The sequence below is a fragment of the Meriones unguiculatus genome, chromosome 2 (assembly GCF_030254825.1).
Source record: "Meriones unguiculatus strain TT.TT164.6M chromosome 2, Bangor_MerUng_6.1, whole genome shotgun sequence".
Classification (NCBI taxonomy): Eukaryota; Metazoa; Chordata; class Mammalia; order Rodentia; family Muridae; genus Meriones; species Meriones unguiculatus.
This window is the reverse complement of record NC_083350.1, coordinates 28,010,025-28,027,777: the sequence shown is the minus strand read 5'-3', so window position 1 is coordinate 28,027,777 and position 17,753 is coordinate 28,010,025. Positions and strand designations below refer to the sequence as shown.

The window sequence follows — 17,753 nt, the reverse complement described above, 5'->3', positions numbered from 1 at the left end:
GAGCTATAGCATGATACCAGGTATCAAAATACATCAGTCACTTACCTCCAGGTCTAGTGACCAAGCTAGATCCTTGGAACCCTCTCTGCTATAGAGAGCTGTCCTCTGACCTTTACACAGGCTGGAGACGTAACTCAATGGAAGGACAGTTGCCCTGCATACCTCTGACCTTGAGTTTGAGACACAGCACTGCAAACCAATCATCACCACCAAATTGGCATAGCAAGAGCAGCCATCATTCAAAGGCATAGAAAGAAAAGTACTATGGGAAAGAGGGCAGATGCAAGTCTAGTATTAGCTGCAGCACAGTATACACAAGCCTGGCAGGTACAGCAGGCATCCCGGCTTTTTTTTTTTTTTTTTTTTTTTTTTTTGTCAAGGTCTCCCTATTTAGCCCTGGCTGGCCTAGAACTCCTACTTCTGCCTACTAAGTGCTGAATTTAAAGGTGTGTGCCACCATGCCCAGCCAGGGACTGGCTTTTATTCTGAGAATGAATGTTTACGCAAGTGAAGGGCACAAGAGAGGACTTTGGATGCCAGGAGGAGAATGAAATGGGAGGCAGGAGGCTAAAAACAGCAGTGGCAATGGAAGCAGAATTCGGGGGTGATATAGAAGGGCGACTCTCCTAGGGACTTGCTTGTTGGGAAAAATGGGACATCAACGCTGGCTCCTAGGGTTCGGGGTGGAGAATGATGGGACCCCGACCAAGCATCCTGTCCCATGGTGTTGGATAAAGTGCCAGTAAGCGTAGGTGTTCATGGGTTGTTTCTGGCCTCAGCCCACTCAGAGCCCCCACCCATAACATTGGAGCCTACAGAGCTGGTGCGGATTCGAGGGGAGACTGCCCAGGTCGCGTGCTCAGCCACTAATGCAGACGCCAACTTCAATGTTATCCTCAAACATGGAGACACTGAGGTCAGTCCCCGGGGGAACTACACATTCTCTCAGCACAGAGGCTTCCTGTGCTCAAACTAGCTTTCTGGGCCGGGGACATGGCTGTGGACTAGAAGACCCTGTGCCAGCAACAGCTGACTCGAGCTGCTGGGGGAGGAGGCGGCAATCTCATTCCTTTCAGGGATTACCCTGTACCTTTGCTCCAGCTTATAGAGCGCTTACTTCTGAGAGAATGAGGAATTCCTAGGCTCCCCTAGAAGCATGGGGCATGCTGGGTATTTCAGGAAGACTTTGAGTGAGAAGGAAGATGAGAATTCCTTGGAAGGAATGGAGAGTCTGTCTCCTCGATTCCTCACCCCATGTGAACTGTGTGTCAGGTCCAGCCCTGAGCCCTTGCTATGTGACTCTACCGTATTCTCGCTTTGACCCTGGGGTAGGGGACTGTTATTCAACCCATTTTATCGATGGAGCAATTGAGGCTCAGAGTTCAGTCCCTTGCCATGCACAGGCAGATCATCTTTTTAAAGGTGGAGGATTTGAATTCAGAGCCTAAAACAATTTTAGTAAGTCATCTCTATTCTTTCTGTCTACAGCTTAAAATCCCCCTGTACAGTGACTTTGAAAATGACATTTATAAAAAAGTCAGGAACCTAAGCCTCAGTGCTGTGGACTTTCAAGATGCTGGCAAATATTCCTGTGAGGCCAGCAATGAAGCCGGCTTGCACACAACCTCAATGAACTTCCAGGTGGTGGGTGAGCATCAGGCGATGGGGGAGGCCTGTTGGGAGGAAAGACGGTGCTTGACCCTGGAGGCCCATCTCAGGAGACTTCCTAGACCCTCAACTTCCTCTAGCAGAGCATGAGTCGTGATTTACTTCAGTGTGTTCCGTGCTGGGATGGGATGGGAGCCCAGCACTTCCCTAGTGCAGTCCGTGCCAGTTCACTCATTTCTGGGAGCATGAGGAATGACACAGACACACCAACAGACAGTGCTTCCCTGCTGGGAGGGTCTCCTCAAACACCAGCAGTCCCTCTAACTGAGGCTCCCAAGCTGGGGCAGGAGGGGTGATAGTGGAGGTGCTGGGTCTCCGCTAGACAGGAAGGGAACGCTAGAAGAGGGACACTAGGTGCAAGCCCCGAGGGAAAGGAGCCCAAGCATCTCTGTGACACCAAAGGCAGCTATGTAGAGATGTGTGAGCAGTGGTGATGAGGGGTTGAAGATGAGGCAGGAGCCGGGTGACAAAGAGCCTTAACGGAGCGGGTGGAGAATTTGCATCTTATCCTGGTGAGAGGTCATGGAGGTTGTAAAGTGGGGACTGAGGTCTCCACCAGGCTCAACTTGCACAGGAGGGACTGGGAGTCAGGAGCACCCACTTCTGCCTGTCATCAGACCTGGCTCTGCCACACATTACGTCAAACAACCTCTTTATGCCTCAGTTTCTTAACCTGAAAACAAAGTGAGCGTACTGGAGCATGTTTAGAAAACATGTCTAGAAGAAGCCCTGGTCAGAGCCACGCTGCTGGAGCGTGCAAGCAGAGACCGCATTAGGAGACTCACCCTGGTGCTGGAGGAAAGGACAGCGTGGTGCAGGTGCCAGCCACGGTGATGAAATGCCCTCCCATTGCCTGGCTATTGAGTGTGGAGCAGTGGCATTCCATAGGCCGAGAACCACACAACAAAGCAGTTCTACTGTGTGAGAAGGGCTTCTGAGTGTGGTCTAGCAGTGTGGCCTGCTAAGTGACCATGTGTGGAGTGTCAGAGAGGAGGAGATGGAGGAAGCATGAATCACTGGCCTCAGAGCCCACGCAGGCAGCTCCTCGGAATGCTGTAAGGTAGAGGAAAGGGAGACAGAACTCACGCAATGTCCACCTCCCGTCACAGCTCTAGCCAACCTGCTTCCTAGCGCAGACATTCAAAAGTCACTTGAAAAACATGTGTGCACACTTTTGGCCAGATGTGTGTTCAGGTTTGAAGTTGGTGGAGGGCAAGCTCAGACACTTTAGGCATGAGAGCTCAAAGATCATGGAACAGCTGTTGTGCCGTGAGATAGGTCTGAATGCTGCATTCAAGGAAAAGCTGGTCAGTGGGGCGGCACGAAGGAGAGGTACCACATGAGATCAGAGAGGTAAACCGGGCAGGCAGTCTGTCCAGTGGTCGTGAGATCCCGTGTGAGGACCTAGGCCTTTTCTCCTGGAGGAAGTGAGGAACAGTTTGAGGGTTTGAGCAAAGCAACACTGTGGTCAGACGTGGGTATGATGGATCATCAGGGAGAGAAGGAAGAGGGAGTAAATTAGGCTTCCCCAGTGGTCTAAGCTCACGCAGTCCAGAGTGGTAATTGAGGTTGGGAGAAGGACTTGGGATAGCTGAGTAGATGAATGGATGAATGGGGTGGCGGTGGAAAGCTTGGTGACAGAGTTGAGACCTGGTTGGGCCTGGAGACTGTGATCCCGGTGCACGGATGTGCTCGGGCCCTGGCTCAAGGGGTGGATAGTCCAGTGAACAGATAAAGGAGGCCATCTCCCCACTCACACTGGATCTCCTGGGTTGATTTCCAGAGAACGCCTACCTGAACTTGACCTCTGAGCAGAGCCTCTTGCAGGAGGTGGCCGTGGGGGAAAGCCTCATCCTCACAGTCAATGCAGATGCCTATCCTGGCCTACAACATTATAATTGGATCTACCTAGGGCCGTTCTTTGAAGACCAGCACAAGCTTGACTTTAACACCCAAAGGACCACATACAGGTACTGCCTGTCAGCCCGTGGACGAATGCAGGGTGTGTGTGGTGGGAGAATAGGGGGGACTTCAGGCAGAAATGAGGGTACCATGGTCCTGTTCCATTTATGCCGCACTACCCTGGGCGGGTCCCCTTCCTTTTCTCCATCTCACTTTTCCTGACTCTGGGAATATTAGTCCCCTGCGTCAAGTTGTCCTATCCCCCCCTACCTTGCGCCTCTGGAAAGCCCAGTGCTTTCCTCTGCTGCACTATCATTTCCGGGGGTGGGTGTTGTGAAGCTCACTTGAAACCTCTCAGCTGCATTTCCTGTCCTCGGTATAGTCAATGCCAATGTAGAAGACGAGTCCGACTTCCACCCCAAGGTGTATTTGAGGTAACAGCCATACCTGCCAGATTCACACAGAGAGGGGGCAGACGGACACAGTCACACATTCGCTGAAGGATTAATCATCCCCCAAACCTGCTTTTAGAAATCCTTTCCTTAGGCTCCGGGGTATTTTCAGGGTACATGCTTCTGCCACACCCACTCTGCTGGCACCCTTCTGCGCTTAGAACTTGGGTTGGCCAGTGTCCACCACAGTAGAGATATGCAGCCTCTCTCTGCATGGAGCATATGCTTGAGGACTTTGCTCTCCTGACCCAGGACTGGAGCCTGTTAGGTGAGCACTCTACCACAGAGCCGAACCCCAGACTGAAACTGCCTTTTTGTAAAGTGAATTTTAGTCTAGTGGTGGCTGCAGACCTTGTCTAAACGGGTGCTTTGCTATCATTAGTGCTGGGGAGATGTCTCCATGGTTAAAGAACACTTGCTGTTTTTGCAGAGGACCCAGGTTCAGCTCCTAGCATTCACAGAGCCTTATTAATCTGCAACTCAAGTTCCAACGGATCCGACGCCCTCTTCTGGCTTCCATGGACACCAGACACACATGCGGTACACACACATACAAGCAGGCAAAGCATTTATACACATAAAATAAAAATAAATCTTAAACATGTATTTTAAATTTTTTTTTTATTTTTATGTGTATACTTTGCTTGCATGTGTTCATGAGCTCCACCTGTGTGCCTGGTGCCTGTAGAGGTCAGAAGAGGGTGACAAATCCTCTGGTACTCCAGCTATAGATGTTTGTGAGTCACCATGTTGGTGCTGGAACCAAACCTGGGACTTCTGCAAGAGAACATGCTGTAAACCCCTGAGCCATCTCTCCAGCCCCATTGAAAACGTGTTTATTCCCTGAGTAATGCATCTGTTAGCTGGACATGGGGCACACGGCTATTGTAGGCAACAGAAGCAGGGAGATCAGGGGCTCAAGGCCATCCCTAGAGGGTACATAGCAAGTTTGAGGTCAGCCTGGGCTATATCAGAACCTTGTCTCAAAGAACAACAAATACACTCAAAATGGGTGAGTCATCGGTTAGAGACTAAGGCAACGAACTGGAATCAGCCCAAGGTGACTTTTTGCATTAGCATTTGCTTCCAGACTTTTCTGCAATAAAGGCCACCATTAAATTAAGTGCCTATAATGAGTCAGATTCTTGCCCAGCATTCTAAATGCACATCTCTTTGACCCTCAGGCCAAGCCTATGAGTTAAAAACAAAAACCAAAGACATAAGACTCCCTCTCAGAGCTGAAGAAGACCACAGCAGTGGAGTGGCTGTGTAAAGTCATATAGCCAAAAATGCTAGCATTGGAATCTGGCCTCTGGTTTCTGCAGCTGCACAGCTCAGAAACATTCCTGTCTCTCGTCTCTGTCACCATCCCTTGAGACAGGGCTAGCACATCAGGGATTTTTAGTAGGGGTTGTGGTGTTTGTGAATGCTTAGTCCAGTGGTAAGCAGGAAAAGGAACTTAAGACATACCTCCCAGAACCTTGCAGACATCATCTCTAATAAACCTTTTGGGGGGCAGGACAAAGAACACTCTTAGATGAGAAGACAGTGAAGGACCTAGTGTAGGCGGTCTCGATGGCACACTCTTGAGGACCCGGCTCAGACAAGGCCTCTTTGCCCTGAAACTGTATCAAAGGATCTGCCACTTTCTGCCCCTGCTACTGCTGATATCAGTAGCATCTCTTGACTGTCTTGTAGGTACTCATTCAAGCTCTTCCTGAACCGTGTAAGGCCCTCAGAGGCTGGCCAGTACTGTTTAACGGCACGAAACAAAGCAGGCTGGAATAACCTGACCTTTGGGCTCACTCTTCAATGTGAGTGACAGGCTGCCCAGGGTTGGGTGTGCTGGGAGGGGCGAGGGTAGCAGGTTCAGGGCAGTTGGTCAAGAGACAGAGACCTCATCACTAAGGCTAACCCTGTCCTCCTCCATCCTTCCTTTCCTCCTCAGACCCTCCAGATGTCAGTGTTACATGGATGCCTGTGAATGGCTCTGATGTCCTGCTCTGTGATGTCACTGGGTACCCTCAGCCCAACGTGACATGGCTGGAGTGCACGGGCCACACCGATAGGTCAGTGGGCTTGGCTTCCCTCCTTAGGCTGAGGGTCTGGGTGGGACACTCATGAGTGGGAGGAGCATGCTGATGTGGGAACCCCTGAAGCTCTGAGTCAAAGTCTATTCTTTCCAGGTGTGATGAGGCCCAGGCCTTGCAGATTTGGAATGATGCCCACACCGAGGTCCTGAGTCAGGAGCCCTTCCACAAAGTGACCATTCAGAGCCAGCTGCTCATTGGGACCTTCAAGCACAACACAACTTACGTTTGTAGGGCCCACAACAATGTGGGGAACACCTCCCAGTCCTTCAGGGCCATCTCTGTAGGTAATTCATCATCCCTCCCCCTCAGCTAGAATGGGCATCAGGTATGTGGAGACTGCTTGCTCCCTCACCCAGGGATTCCTACTTGGAGAAGATCCCAGCCATGCTGACTTACACCTCTGGGTCACCCTAGCTAATCCTGAGCCACAGAGCTCTGGAGACAGTTATATGGAGAGGTCCAGAGTCCCTCACTTGGGACTGAAGAGGAAAGGGCAAAAGGTCAGGGAGTGGGGGAAAATGAGGCAGAGAAACCCAGACAGAGAATGAGAAAGGACTGAGAATGACTGGCAGAGGTAGAGACAGGGACTCCTGAAGCAAGCTTATATACCAGTCTGATCCTTTGACTCCTGCTCCTCCATGCATTGTTAATTCTTGCAAGGAAAAGAAGAGCTGGGATGAAGAAATATTGATCTCCCCAAATCCAATGGGATGCATTATCCATCTCTCTCCAGCTCTCCCTTGTTCCCCGCCCTCTCCAATCCTGAGACATGGTTCTGCCCACTCAGGGCCACTGTGCAAGGGTTTGTCCAGTGCTGACATGGAGTTTTCAACTGTTCTTGGTCTCACCCAGAAGTCCTCAGCCTCCTCAGTCATTGAAAAGCTAGTATTTTGGCACCTACTGTGGGTAGCGCCTGGGCCAGGCTCTCAATCCAGATTGAAGGGCAGGCCCTTGGCTTCTGCTTGGCTAAGGGATCGAGTCACTAACCTGGAGCAGTTGCTGCCATTGCCCCTCCTGTCTGTGACTGCTCCGTGTCACTGCCGATTGTGGCAGTTGTAAATGGTGAAGCCTGCACTGTGCCGGCACTGTCCCAAGGCATCGTCTCTATGAACCCTCACTCTTTTAGTAGTAAAGTCCCATTTTTCTTCATTTGGGAAGGATGACACACCTGAGATGTTCAGAGACGTCCCAGTGTGGTGTCACTTATCTACTGAGAGACCCAAGCTCCTAGCTGGGCGTGGAGATGAACTGTGTCCTTCCTACTACATCGAGATGACTAGGATTAGAGGTCAAGAAGGGGAGACCTATGGCTCCTGAGCTGTCTCTCAAATTCAGAAGGCCACTGAGCTCTTAAGGACACACAGGGAAGCTGCAGGAAAGCTAAGGAGGGTTTGGGTGTAACCCCCAGAAGGCCTTTCTGCCCATAGGTGTGAGGGATAATGTCCCACCACAGGGGTTGGCATGCAAGCAGTGGCTGGGCACTGAGCCAGCCTACTGCAGAGTTTTCACACACTGTCAGAGAGGTGAGGCTACATCCAGGTCTCCCCACCTGCTCACGCCTCTGTCCCTCTCTTCCAGGACGAATCAAGCAGCAACCTGATGAGTCCCTGTTCACTCCGGTGGTGGTGGCCTGCATGGCTGTCATGGCTCTGCTGCTGCTGCTCCTCTTGTACAAGTACAAGCAGGTGAGCTGGGCAGCGGAGCTGGGCCTGGCCCCCGAGGGAGCCAGATGTGGAAGGCACCTGTTCGCTCTCGCTCATTCTGACAGGCTGTCACGCAACTGGCAGCTCCTCAATCGGCGTCTACTGTGTGTCAACACGGGCTAGTGTTAAGGAGCTCCTCGTGCTGTAATCCTAAGCTTTTACTGTTGTGGGGCCGGAGAAGGTGTGAAAGTGAGGGTGTGCCTAAAAGTCACCTGGCTCTGCCTGGCTTTGCTCATGGGACCCCAGGAAGCTCCTTTCTCCATCTGTGAAATGGGGTTCATGGTGGCGGGTTGTCACCAAGATTCTCCAACCTAATACGTGTAGAGGAAGGTGTAGGGTGTCGGAGACAGCACTCAGTGGCGGAACCTGTGCTCCCGTGCAAGTAGGAAGTTGGCTGCAGACCCAGTTAGCTCGCGCACATTGGGATGGGAGTGTGGCTGAAGCTGGCATCTCCTTGACCACATACCAAAGTGGTTCCTGGGTGCCACTTGCCACCTAGACACAGCTTAGTCACTGTCATGGCTACCGATGCTGGGAGAAACACAAAGTCCTTTCTTATGTGGAACTAGAGGCTGTCTTCGATGCTCCACAGACACCAGGATCCCACAGCCCTTTCTGCCTTGACTGACTGGCCTCACCTGATGGTGGTCTAGGGTGCCCCAGCTCTCTCTACAGTAGGAGTTTTTGAATATATCACTCCGAGGTACCTTCTCATTTCCCATCCAGGAAATTTAACTGCTTCTTACACTGCCCAAGGCCAGGGGACCTGCAGCCTCCGCTGCCCTCTTCCACCACACCCTTTGATGTCCACTGGCTGAGGTGCTCATGAAGGAGAGACCTGAAAGAGTCAGGGCAGTCAGCAGTCCTCTTCTGGCCAGCCTCTTCATAGTGGACTTGGCCCCACCTGTCTTTTATCTCCCAGGTCTGGGTGAGAAGAGGCCTCCTGCGTATGGAAGGGTTGTTTCTGGTCAGGGCTGAGTCATCGCCTTCTGTCTCCAAAAGAAACCGCAACAGTGGGGAACACACAGGGGGAAGAGGAAAGGGTAGGAGTCAGCTATCCCTGAAGATAGGGACAAAGGAAGAAAGGATGATGGGTGCAGAAGAGAGAAGGGTAGAATCAGAAAGAAGCCACTGGAGAGATTCTGGGCCCAGGCCTAAACTGAAGCAGGAGGTTCTGTAGAGCTTCCAGTGGTCTCCACCTTCCTCAGGCTCCATACCTACCCCACGGACTGGAGGCCTGTGGGGAGAGCGACCAAGATCTGATGTTCCCATGCCCTCTTCAATCCCAGTCAGAAAATTAGGGAAAAACCTCAGCATACAGTACGAGCAACCCATAAATTGATATGCAATGAGGATTTAGCCAGGCCCAGCTCCCAGGAAAGGCTCAGGAAGCCACCTGCAGCTGGCATTCCTTCTAGGCCACCCCACCTTCACAAGGACAGCTCCTAAAGTTCTAGGAATGGAAGGAATTCCTGAGGTTGGGGGGGGGACTGGGGGGTCCAGCACTAGAATCATGGATTCGGACGTGTGAGTAAGCCTCCAACTGAACCTCCCTTCCCCCCTCAGACCGTCCCTTCCAACATTGCCCTAGCAGAGGTGGGAGGGCTGACTCAGCCCAGCTGCAGAGGAACAGGGGAAGCAGAAGTGGCTAGGAGAAAAACAGTCGCAGCCACAGAGACTCCTGGAGATGGAAGATGGAAGTGACAGGAGGGGTCACCCAGCCTGAGGGAGGTCCTCCCGAGATCTCATTTCAGCCGCTTTCCCCAAGCCATAACATGTTCATAATGTTGTTGCTGGAAGTGTTTTGTGTTTGTTTGTTTGTTTGTTTGTTTGTTTGGATGGCCTCAAACTCCGTCTGTAGCTAAGGCTGGCCTTAAACACCTGATCCTCCTACTTTCACCTCCCAAGGATTACAGCACGTCCCATCATGCCCGCTTGGGTGTTCTTCCTTAAGTCTAACTGTAGTCTTTTCTCTCAAATGTCCAGCGGGAAGTTCTTCTTTGTAGTTAGGTAAAATCTACTTGGCTTGTAAGACTTCAGCATTGGGCTACCTCCCCACAACAGTTACTCACTCATCCTTTAGCTCCTCTCGCTGAGGCATCCTTGAAGGATATAGCCCAGTCCCTGTCCCCAAGGCCTGACTGAACAGTAACTTGGTCTGTTGAACAAGGCCTCACTGTCCTTCACCAGCCCAGTTTCCACTTTCCCCTAAATGTGGCCTTCTCTCAGTACTTCTCAGGGCAGCTCTGGGCGTGACGCCCTGCCCTCAACATAGCTGCCCCTGAGGCAGGGAAAGGTGAAGTACTCCCTCCCTCCTGCCAAGACCCCAATCTTAGCTGGGTTGAAGGGCCACCGAGAACCTGACAGGGAACTGGAGACAGCGTAAGGTGTAAGGTTCAGGGCACCCCGTTTGTCAGAGGGCTCTGCCTCAGAACCTATTCCTTCTCCCTAGAGTTAGGAAGTAGCCCACACTTTACGGCCCCCCTGACCTTCCTGCCTGTACGCTCCCCTCACATTCACTAAGCCACATCGGTCACCCGCCTGTCTGTGGAGTTTGTCAGGATTGTGGCCATCTCATGGCTGTCCAGCATTTGTGTACTCTATGCCTGGCAATTTCTTCTTTCTGGCTCCTCATGGACTTGCCTTGCTCATCTTACATCACTTTCTGTCCTGTCACCCTGTTTTGTTGGCTTCATGACATTATTTTTAAATGTTTTAAAACAGTTGTTAGTATATATTAATTGCATGGAACAATGGGTTTCATATGACATTTTTAAGCACGTGCCTAATGCATATTGATGATAATGATCATATTCACCTTCCATTACCTTCTCTTGTCCCTCTCCCATACCTGCTGGTCCCTTTCTTTCCCCCAGTTCCTCTTTGACTTTAATTTGTGTGTGTATGTATGAATATGTGTGTGTGCAGGAGTGCATGTGTGTGCATACATATGTGTATATATTTGTGTTCTCATATGCATACATATGTTTCAATATGTTTCATTAGGGTTGCTTACAGAAGTGTAGGTGAGAAGTTATTTACAGGGCTATATCACTGAGTCAAACGTCTCTCCCCCACAGTAATCAGTAACTGCCTAAAGATAGTCAGAAATCCTGTGATCCTCCTCCAAGCCGGGGTGTTGATAGGACTAATCCTGTCCAGGTCTTACGCAGGTACTCACAGCTGCTGTGAGTTCAAGACAACAGCCATGTCGTGCCCGGAAGACAGTGTTCCTTAACAGTCCACCCCACCCCAGCTCTTACATTCTTTTCTATGGTGTCCTCTGAGCCTCACCCTCAGCACTTTGGCCAGTCATGAGTCTCTGCAGTTACTGCTGACTCTTGCAGACAGCAGTAGCTTCTCTAACCAAAGCTGAGAACAGCAATGATCTACAGGGATAAACAGAAATATTTGGAAGCTTAATTGACAGGCACATCATACCCATTCAGCAAAACAGCAGCTGTATATTCCCCACTAGGGCTAATAATATCTCTAGCCAAGAGCTCTTGACTAAGATGACAGTACTGGTTGTGGTTTCTCTCGCGTAGCCTCAATTCTATTCAGAAAGTAGCTGGTTATTCCCGTAACAGACTTGATACTTCTTGTTGTTGTTTTGTTTCTCTAGACAGGGTTTCCCCACGAAGCCCTGGCTGTCCTGGAACTCACTCTGCAGACCAGCCTGGCCTTAAACTCCCAGAGATACACCTGCCTCTGGTTCTCTGAGCCCTGGGATTGAAGGTGTGCACCACTATGCCTGGCTAGGCTTGACACTATTTGCACATCTTTTGAGGCATTACTTGATGGTTTCCTATCTATATATTGAAGTTGAATGGCTCTCTTAGCCACTCAAATGCCAACCCCATGGGGCCAAGAGTTTGCCTTGTTCAATAATGAATTTTCATGCATGATAGAATGTTCAGTAAAATGTCTACGTGGCTGTATTATTCAGCCTGGAAAAGAGGGCAAATTCTGACCTCAGCATTGGTAAGATGATGGCAAAAGAAGTCACAAAAGACACTGCATGATCCCACTTAAACGAAACACTCAGAACAGTAAAATTATTAGACACAAAATAGAGTTATGTCTTCCAGTGGCTGGAAAGAGGCAGGAGTAGGGAATTGTGATTCACTGGGTACAGAGCTTGTTTTTATGAAGTAAAAAAAGAATTCTGCTTCCTATCACTGTGAATGCACTTAATACTACTGAGGAGTATATTTGAAATGTTTCGGATGGTACATTTTCTGTTCTATATGTTTGACTACAATTGAAAATAAAAGCAGGGATGGAGTATAGCTTAGCTGTGCAGCATCTACTTAAGCACCTAGAAGGCCCTGGACCAATTCGTAGCGCCCCCCAAAAAACCAAGGACATAAACTATATGGGTGAGAGAATGGACAGGTTCATGAATGAATGGATAGTTCTCAACTTCTGTCCTCCACCTTGGCCCGGGGATTATCAAACTCAGAGTCATCAAGGCCCTCAGAAATCATCTTATCTGAGTCTCTGAATGAACAGCTAAAGAAAGTGAAGTTTGTAGAAGGGAGGGTCACATTGTAAGGCGGGATGAAGCATGGATTACCTTGGGATGCTGGGCCTACAAGATGCCATGCTCTCTCTCAGCCCATAGCAAGCTGAGAGCTTCAGGATGGTCCTCCCATGCTCTTGGGAGGTGAGGAGCTAGACCATCAGCCCCATGTCTTCCTTTCCTTCTGCAGAAGCCAAAGTACCAGGTACGCTGGAAGATCATTGAGAGCTATGAGGGCAACAGCTACACCTTCATCGACCCTACCCAGTTGCCCTACAATGAGAAGTGGGAGTTCCCCCGGAACAACCTGCAGTTTGGTGAGCGAGAACGAGAAAGGTGGGGGGCAGGTGGGGGCTGCAGGGACCCTGTGGGCCTCAGGAACCTAAGGAGCTCATGTGTGTATTACAGGTAAGACTCTTGGAGCTGGTGCCTTTGGGAAGGTGGTGGAGGCCACAGCTTTCGGTCTGGGCAAAGAAGATGCAGTGTTGAAGGTGGCTGTGAAGATGCTAAAGTGTGAGTGAGAGGAGGTGTGGCATGGGGGATGGGGACTGGGGAGTGGTGTCTGCTACAAGTCTGGCTCCCCTGTCACAAGAGTTGCTTTCCACACTTTTAACCCTCCCTCCCTCCTTCCCTCCTTCCCTCCCTCCTTTCTTCCCTTCCATTTGTATATCTGCATTTCTCCTCCCTCATTTGGACTCTGATCCCTCTGGGTCTCTGGGCGGTTGCTGTTTGCCCTGACTTATGGCCTCATCTCCCAGCCACGGCTCATGCTGATGAGAAAGAGGCTCTGATGTCGGAACTGAAGATCATGAGTCACCTGGGACAGCATGAGAATATAGTCAACCTCTTGGGAGCCTGCACTCATGGAGGTAAGAGCTGGGCAGGATTGGAGACTCACGGTCTTGGGTATCCAAGGTCCCTAGACATCTGCCTCTGGGTTCCCCTTCTCATCTGCTCTAAGTACCTGTAGGATGCTTACCTCCAAAGCTCTGATATTCTGAGCCTGGACTCATAGAGTAGGAGCTGCTCATGGGTGATGCAGATAGCTATGTGCAGCTCCCTAAGCCCACTTACAGAGAATTTAACATGAAACCCCAAAACTACCTTTTAAAAAGCCCCTACCTTAGACCTACATGCCCCAAGACTCCAAGTCACTTCTCTCCTCTTCATAATAGTGGCTTTGTCCTACACTGAACTGCATGGATCTCCTCTGAAGAAAGAATTTTTGAGCTAAAATTTCCTTTCTTGAGACAGTCTCATTTTAATCCAGGATGGTTTGGAATTTCTTATGTAGCCCAGGATGGCCTTAAACTTGTGATCTTCTTGTCTTAGTCTCCCAAAGGCTCGGAATACAAGCAGGCATCATCATACTAGGCTAGGCTAAACTCTTTTTTTGAAAGTTTTGTAAGTTTTCATTGGCTTTACCCAGATGGAGTTAATTAAGGCACAAAAAAGCCTGCTCCAGAGGCAGGATTAGAACTCAGGTGTACTGCTTCCCAGGCCAGAGGCCCCTGTTCACATGGGGAGTGGAGCCTTGGAGTGCACCTCTCTCACTTTGACTTCTGGCTACCTTAGGGCCTGTCCTGGTCATCACCGAATACTGCTGCTATGGCGACCTACTCAACTTCCTGCGAAGGAAGGCTGAGGCCATGCTAGGCCCTAGCCTGAGTCCTGGTCAGGACTCCGAAGGGGACTCCAGCTACAAGAACATCCACCTGGAGAAGAAATATGTGCGCAGGTAGCTCCCTGGCAAAGGACAGGATGCAAAATCCCCCTGTCCCCCCCACCCCATCTGTGTCATGAGGAATACCTTCCCCAGGCTTTAAGGCAACTCTGCTTTTATATCCCCACCATTCAACAAATATCTGCACACCTACCACATTCCTGCAATGTGGAAGGCAGGCAAAGATGGGTTTCTGAACATGTCACCTTCTTGTGTGCAAAGACTCTCCCAGGCCCAAACTTGGAGCCCTGGCCAGAGATGGGAGGATGTGAGGGAAATGCTTGCTTCTGTTTGACCCACAGCATGTCTGTGGGGGCTGTAGGACACACCACTCCACTCAGGAGTGGCCTGCCATGGGGAAGTGAGAGCAGAGTGTATTAATTGTTGAATGGAGGTAGTCAAAGAGCCTGGCCTGTGGTGAAGATCCTGGTCCACTCAGACCAACAGGTGAGCCAACAGAGTATTGAACCTCTCAGGTTCTGCTGTTCCGTGATTCCTGGAAGCCACCAGAGGCTATAGACAGAGCCACTGGGGAAGCAGAGAGAGGAAGAAACGAGTTTCATGTTGCCCATGAATGGGGCAGAGGAGGAACCTGGGCTGAGCTTGCTATATTTTGAGTTGGAGTCTCTGTCTGGTCATGGCGGGTTGAGCCCTAGCAATAGACTACTGGGGTAGGGCCACACTCAGTCCAGGAGGGTGCGTACTGTGCTTGTGGTGTAAGCACTGGCAGCTGCTGAGACTGGGGGAGCCCGAGGGAGGAGGGGGTGCCCTAGCTACCTTCTGTCAGTGTGCAGACAGGCAAAGCACTCCTAGTGTGGGGCATTTCAGGGGCAAGTGGCATGCTCTAAACGTGTCCTACCGAGGGAACCCAAGTTATGCTAGTACAGAAGTATGGTTTCAAAAAGGGTATTGCCGGTCCACCCAAACCTACAGAGAGACGCGCTCTTAACTGAAAGAGACTCGCTGAGGCGCAAACGCTCTGAGCCAGTTTAAGCTGTGCTCCAGACCTGGGCAAATTTAATGCCGAGTGGCTGCTCTGAGGATGGGGAAAGTTCAAACCTTGCCAAGTGATTTTTTTTTTTAAGTGTACGTATGAGTGTGTGTCTGTACTACCTGTGTTCCTGCTGTCCACAGAGGCCAAAAGACGGTGTCAGATACTCTGGAACTGGGGCTACTACCAGTTGTGACCCACTGTGTGGGTGTTGGGAACCAAACCCAGATCCTCTGAATGAGCAATTCAACTCCGTCCCTGTGTGACTTATATATTTTTTTATTTATTTGTAATGCATGTATATAAGCTGAGTCTCTCGCTTTCCACCATTTGGGTCCCTGGGATTGAGGTCAGGTTATCAGGCTTGGCAATAAGTATCTTTACCCCATGAGTCATCTTGCCACCCTCCTGGAGTGATTTTTAATGAGAAGCCAACTGGTTAGATACAGTGTGGAGGAATTAGGGCAAGGACCTGAGAGGGAGTCACATTCCATCAGGGCTGCTAGAAAGAGAACCTCTTCCTACCTTTGAGGATAGAGCAAGGACCTGAAGGAAAACCAAAGGGCACGATGGTATTAGGAGGAACAAGGAACTCTGAAAAGGCAGAGCTGCCCAGTGACAGGTTATCTGTGGCACTGAGGATGGTTAAGCAGGGCACAACGGTTGCTCAAGTAGAATGTGGCAAGGGGCCTTTCTTATCAGAGAGGGACACTCAAGCTGACCTTTAGGTCCCTCCCCTCTGCTAAGTGACTAAGGAAGTCCACGGGGCAGCTGGAGGACAATGCCTTTGCTAGGCAGTGCAGTGATGGGATCGTTTCCCGATTCTCTTTCCTACCCAGGGACAGTGGCTTTTCTAGTCAGGGTGTAGACACCTACGTGGAAATGAGGCCTGTCTCTACTTCTTCAAACGACTCCTTCTTTGAGCAAGGTACGGAGGTACCAGGACGAGGGGAGAGAAGGGTGGATGGGCCCAGTGTCTGAGGACTGGGGCTGAGGAGCAGCAGGCTGTGACAGGGCTGCGTTGATGCCTTTCCCTACCCAGATCTGGCCAAAGAGGTGAGCCGGCCACTGGAGCTCTGGGACCTGCTGCACTTCTCCAGCCAAGTGGCTCAGGGCATGGCTTTCCTTGCTTCTAAAAATGTGAGTCTGTGTTGGGGGAGGTGTGAGAAAGGGGAGGGGAGGTGGCCCAGTGAGAAGGAATGGAGGAGCATTAGTGTGAGCAATGTACAGAGGGCCTTTGGAGGCAGCAGTGCATAGCTAGGGTGGGCTCTTCCTGGAAGCCTGGCCCCAGTCTTGAAATGCCTGCTTAGAGGGCCAGAGGAGCGCTGGAGACATGGCTGTGGGGCTTTCTAAAAGTTAAATTGGCCACATCAAATTCTCTTATACCTCAGGTCTGCATAGGTTTGGCCAGTACAGAGTAGACTACCAAAACCAGTATCCACTTCTCCATCAGGGACCAAAGACCTCATGCTCCTCCTCCCTTCCTCGCCATAGGGAGACATAAACAGACTAATCTCTCGGTGCTTTCCTCAGTGCATCCACCGGGACGTAGCAGCTCGAAATGTACTGTTGACCAGCGGACACGTGGCCAAGATTGGGGACTTTGGGTTGGCTAGAGACATCATGAATGACTCCAACTATGTCGTCAAGGGCAATGTGAGTGATGAGAGGGAGTGGCTGGTGGGGCAGGCTGCGGAGGGCCCTCAAGTGACACGGTACTGTCCTGGCAGGCCCGCCTGCCGGTGAAGTGGATGGCCCCAGAGAGCATCTTCGACTGCGTCTACACAGTTCAGAGTGATGTATGGTCCTACGGCATCCTGCTCTGGGAGATCTTTTCACTTGGTGAGCTGCGAAGCCTGATCCGGGCACAGCCTAGGGCCGATCAGTCTTTGGCTACTCCACTGGTTCTTGAACCTTACTGATGAAATCTGATCAATGATGCCTGGTGTCTAAGACAGAGCAAGGGCTGGCAAGAGCAAAGGGCTGATGAGGGCTCTTAAACCAGCACTCCAGCACCTAAGGGCGATTCAGACCCTCCAGCCAATGCCTATCCTCAGTCCTTCCCTCACTTGCCTCTGTAGTAGCTGTTATCTCAGATGCTGTTGCCCCTTAGACACCTGCTAGATGCTTTTGAAGATGCTAATCACGTTCTAGCTCCCTTCAGTCCCATGGCGACTGGGCACAGTGCCCTTAGGTTGAATTCTTAACTGCACTGCCAAGTGACCTGGCATCACCCCTTTGCTGATTCACAATCCAGGTTTTGTTCCATCTGCTTCCAAAGCCTGTGCTGGACTCTGTGTGGTTGGTTGGTCATGAGGGGCTGAAGGCTGTTGCCTCCCAAAGCCTAAGCCTACTTACTGCACAATGCTGCGTCTAGGAGGCCATGAAAACGAGCGGTTTCTGCTCTGCACTACAGCTGGGATGGGACTTTTACACTCTGCCTAAGATGCTGGTGGGTGGGGAAGGGGAAAGCATGTGTGCTCTCTTGTATGATCCCGGCCTTTTGCAGGTCTGAATCCCTACCCGGGCATCCTAGTCAACAGCAAGTTCTACAAACTGGTGAAGGATGGATACCAAATGGCACAGCCTACATTTGCACCAAAGAACATGTATGCAAAGGCACCCAGGGAGGCAAAAGAATCTCTAGGGTTTGGGTAGTTACTGGAAGAGCATGTGGTCCTGGTCTTTGTCTACAA

General features: G+C 50.8%; 1 protein-coding gene across 1 annotated transcript in view; it reads left to right on the top strand.

Annotated features, from left to right (window-relative positions):
* Csf1r (colony stimulating factor 1 receptor) overlaps positions 1-17,753 on the top strand; it is a 31,525-nt gene that overhangs the window by 12,529 nt on the left and 1,243 nt on the right. The window contains exons 5-20 of the mRNA XM_021633680.2: positions 780-916; positions 1,489-1,648; positions 3,452-3,638; positions 5,721-5,836; positions 5,971-6,091; positions 6,209-6,399; positions 7,694-7,800; positions 12,534-12,660; positions 12,752-12,856; positions 13,102-13,212; positions 13,919-14,081; positions 15,897-15,985; positions 16,100-16,197; positions 16,591-16,713; positions 16,788-16,899; positions 17,567-17,666. Coding sequence (XP_021489355.1) covers positions 780-916; positions 1,489-1,648; positions 3,452-3,638; positions 5,721-5,836; positions 5,971-6,091; positions 6,209-6,399; positions 7,694-7,800; positions 12,534-12,660; positions 12,752-12,856; positions 13,102-13,212; positions 13,919-14,081; positions 15,897-15,985; positions 16,100-16,197; positions 16,591-16,713; positions 16,788-16,899; positions 17,567-17,666 — 2,047 coding nt within the window. The remainder of the gene's footprint in view (positions 1-779; positions 917-1,488; positions 1,649-3,451; positions 3,639-5,720; positions 5,837-5,970; positions 6,092-6,208; positions 6,400-7,693; positions 7,801-12,533; positions 12,661-12,751; positions 12,857-13,101; positions 13,213-13,918; positions 14,082-15,896; positions 15,986-16,099; positions 16,198-16,590; positions 16,714-16,787; positions 16,900-17,566; positions 17,667-17,753) is intronic.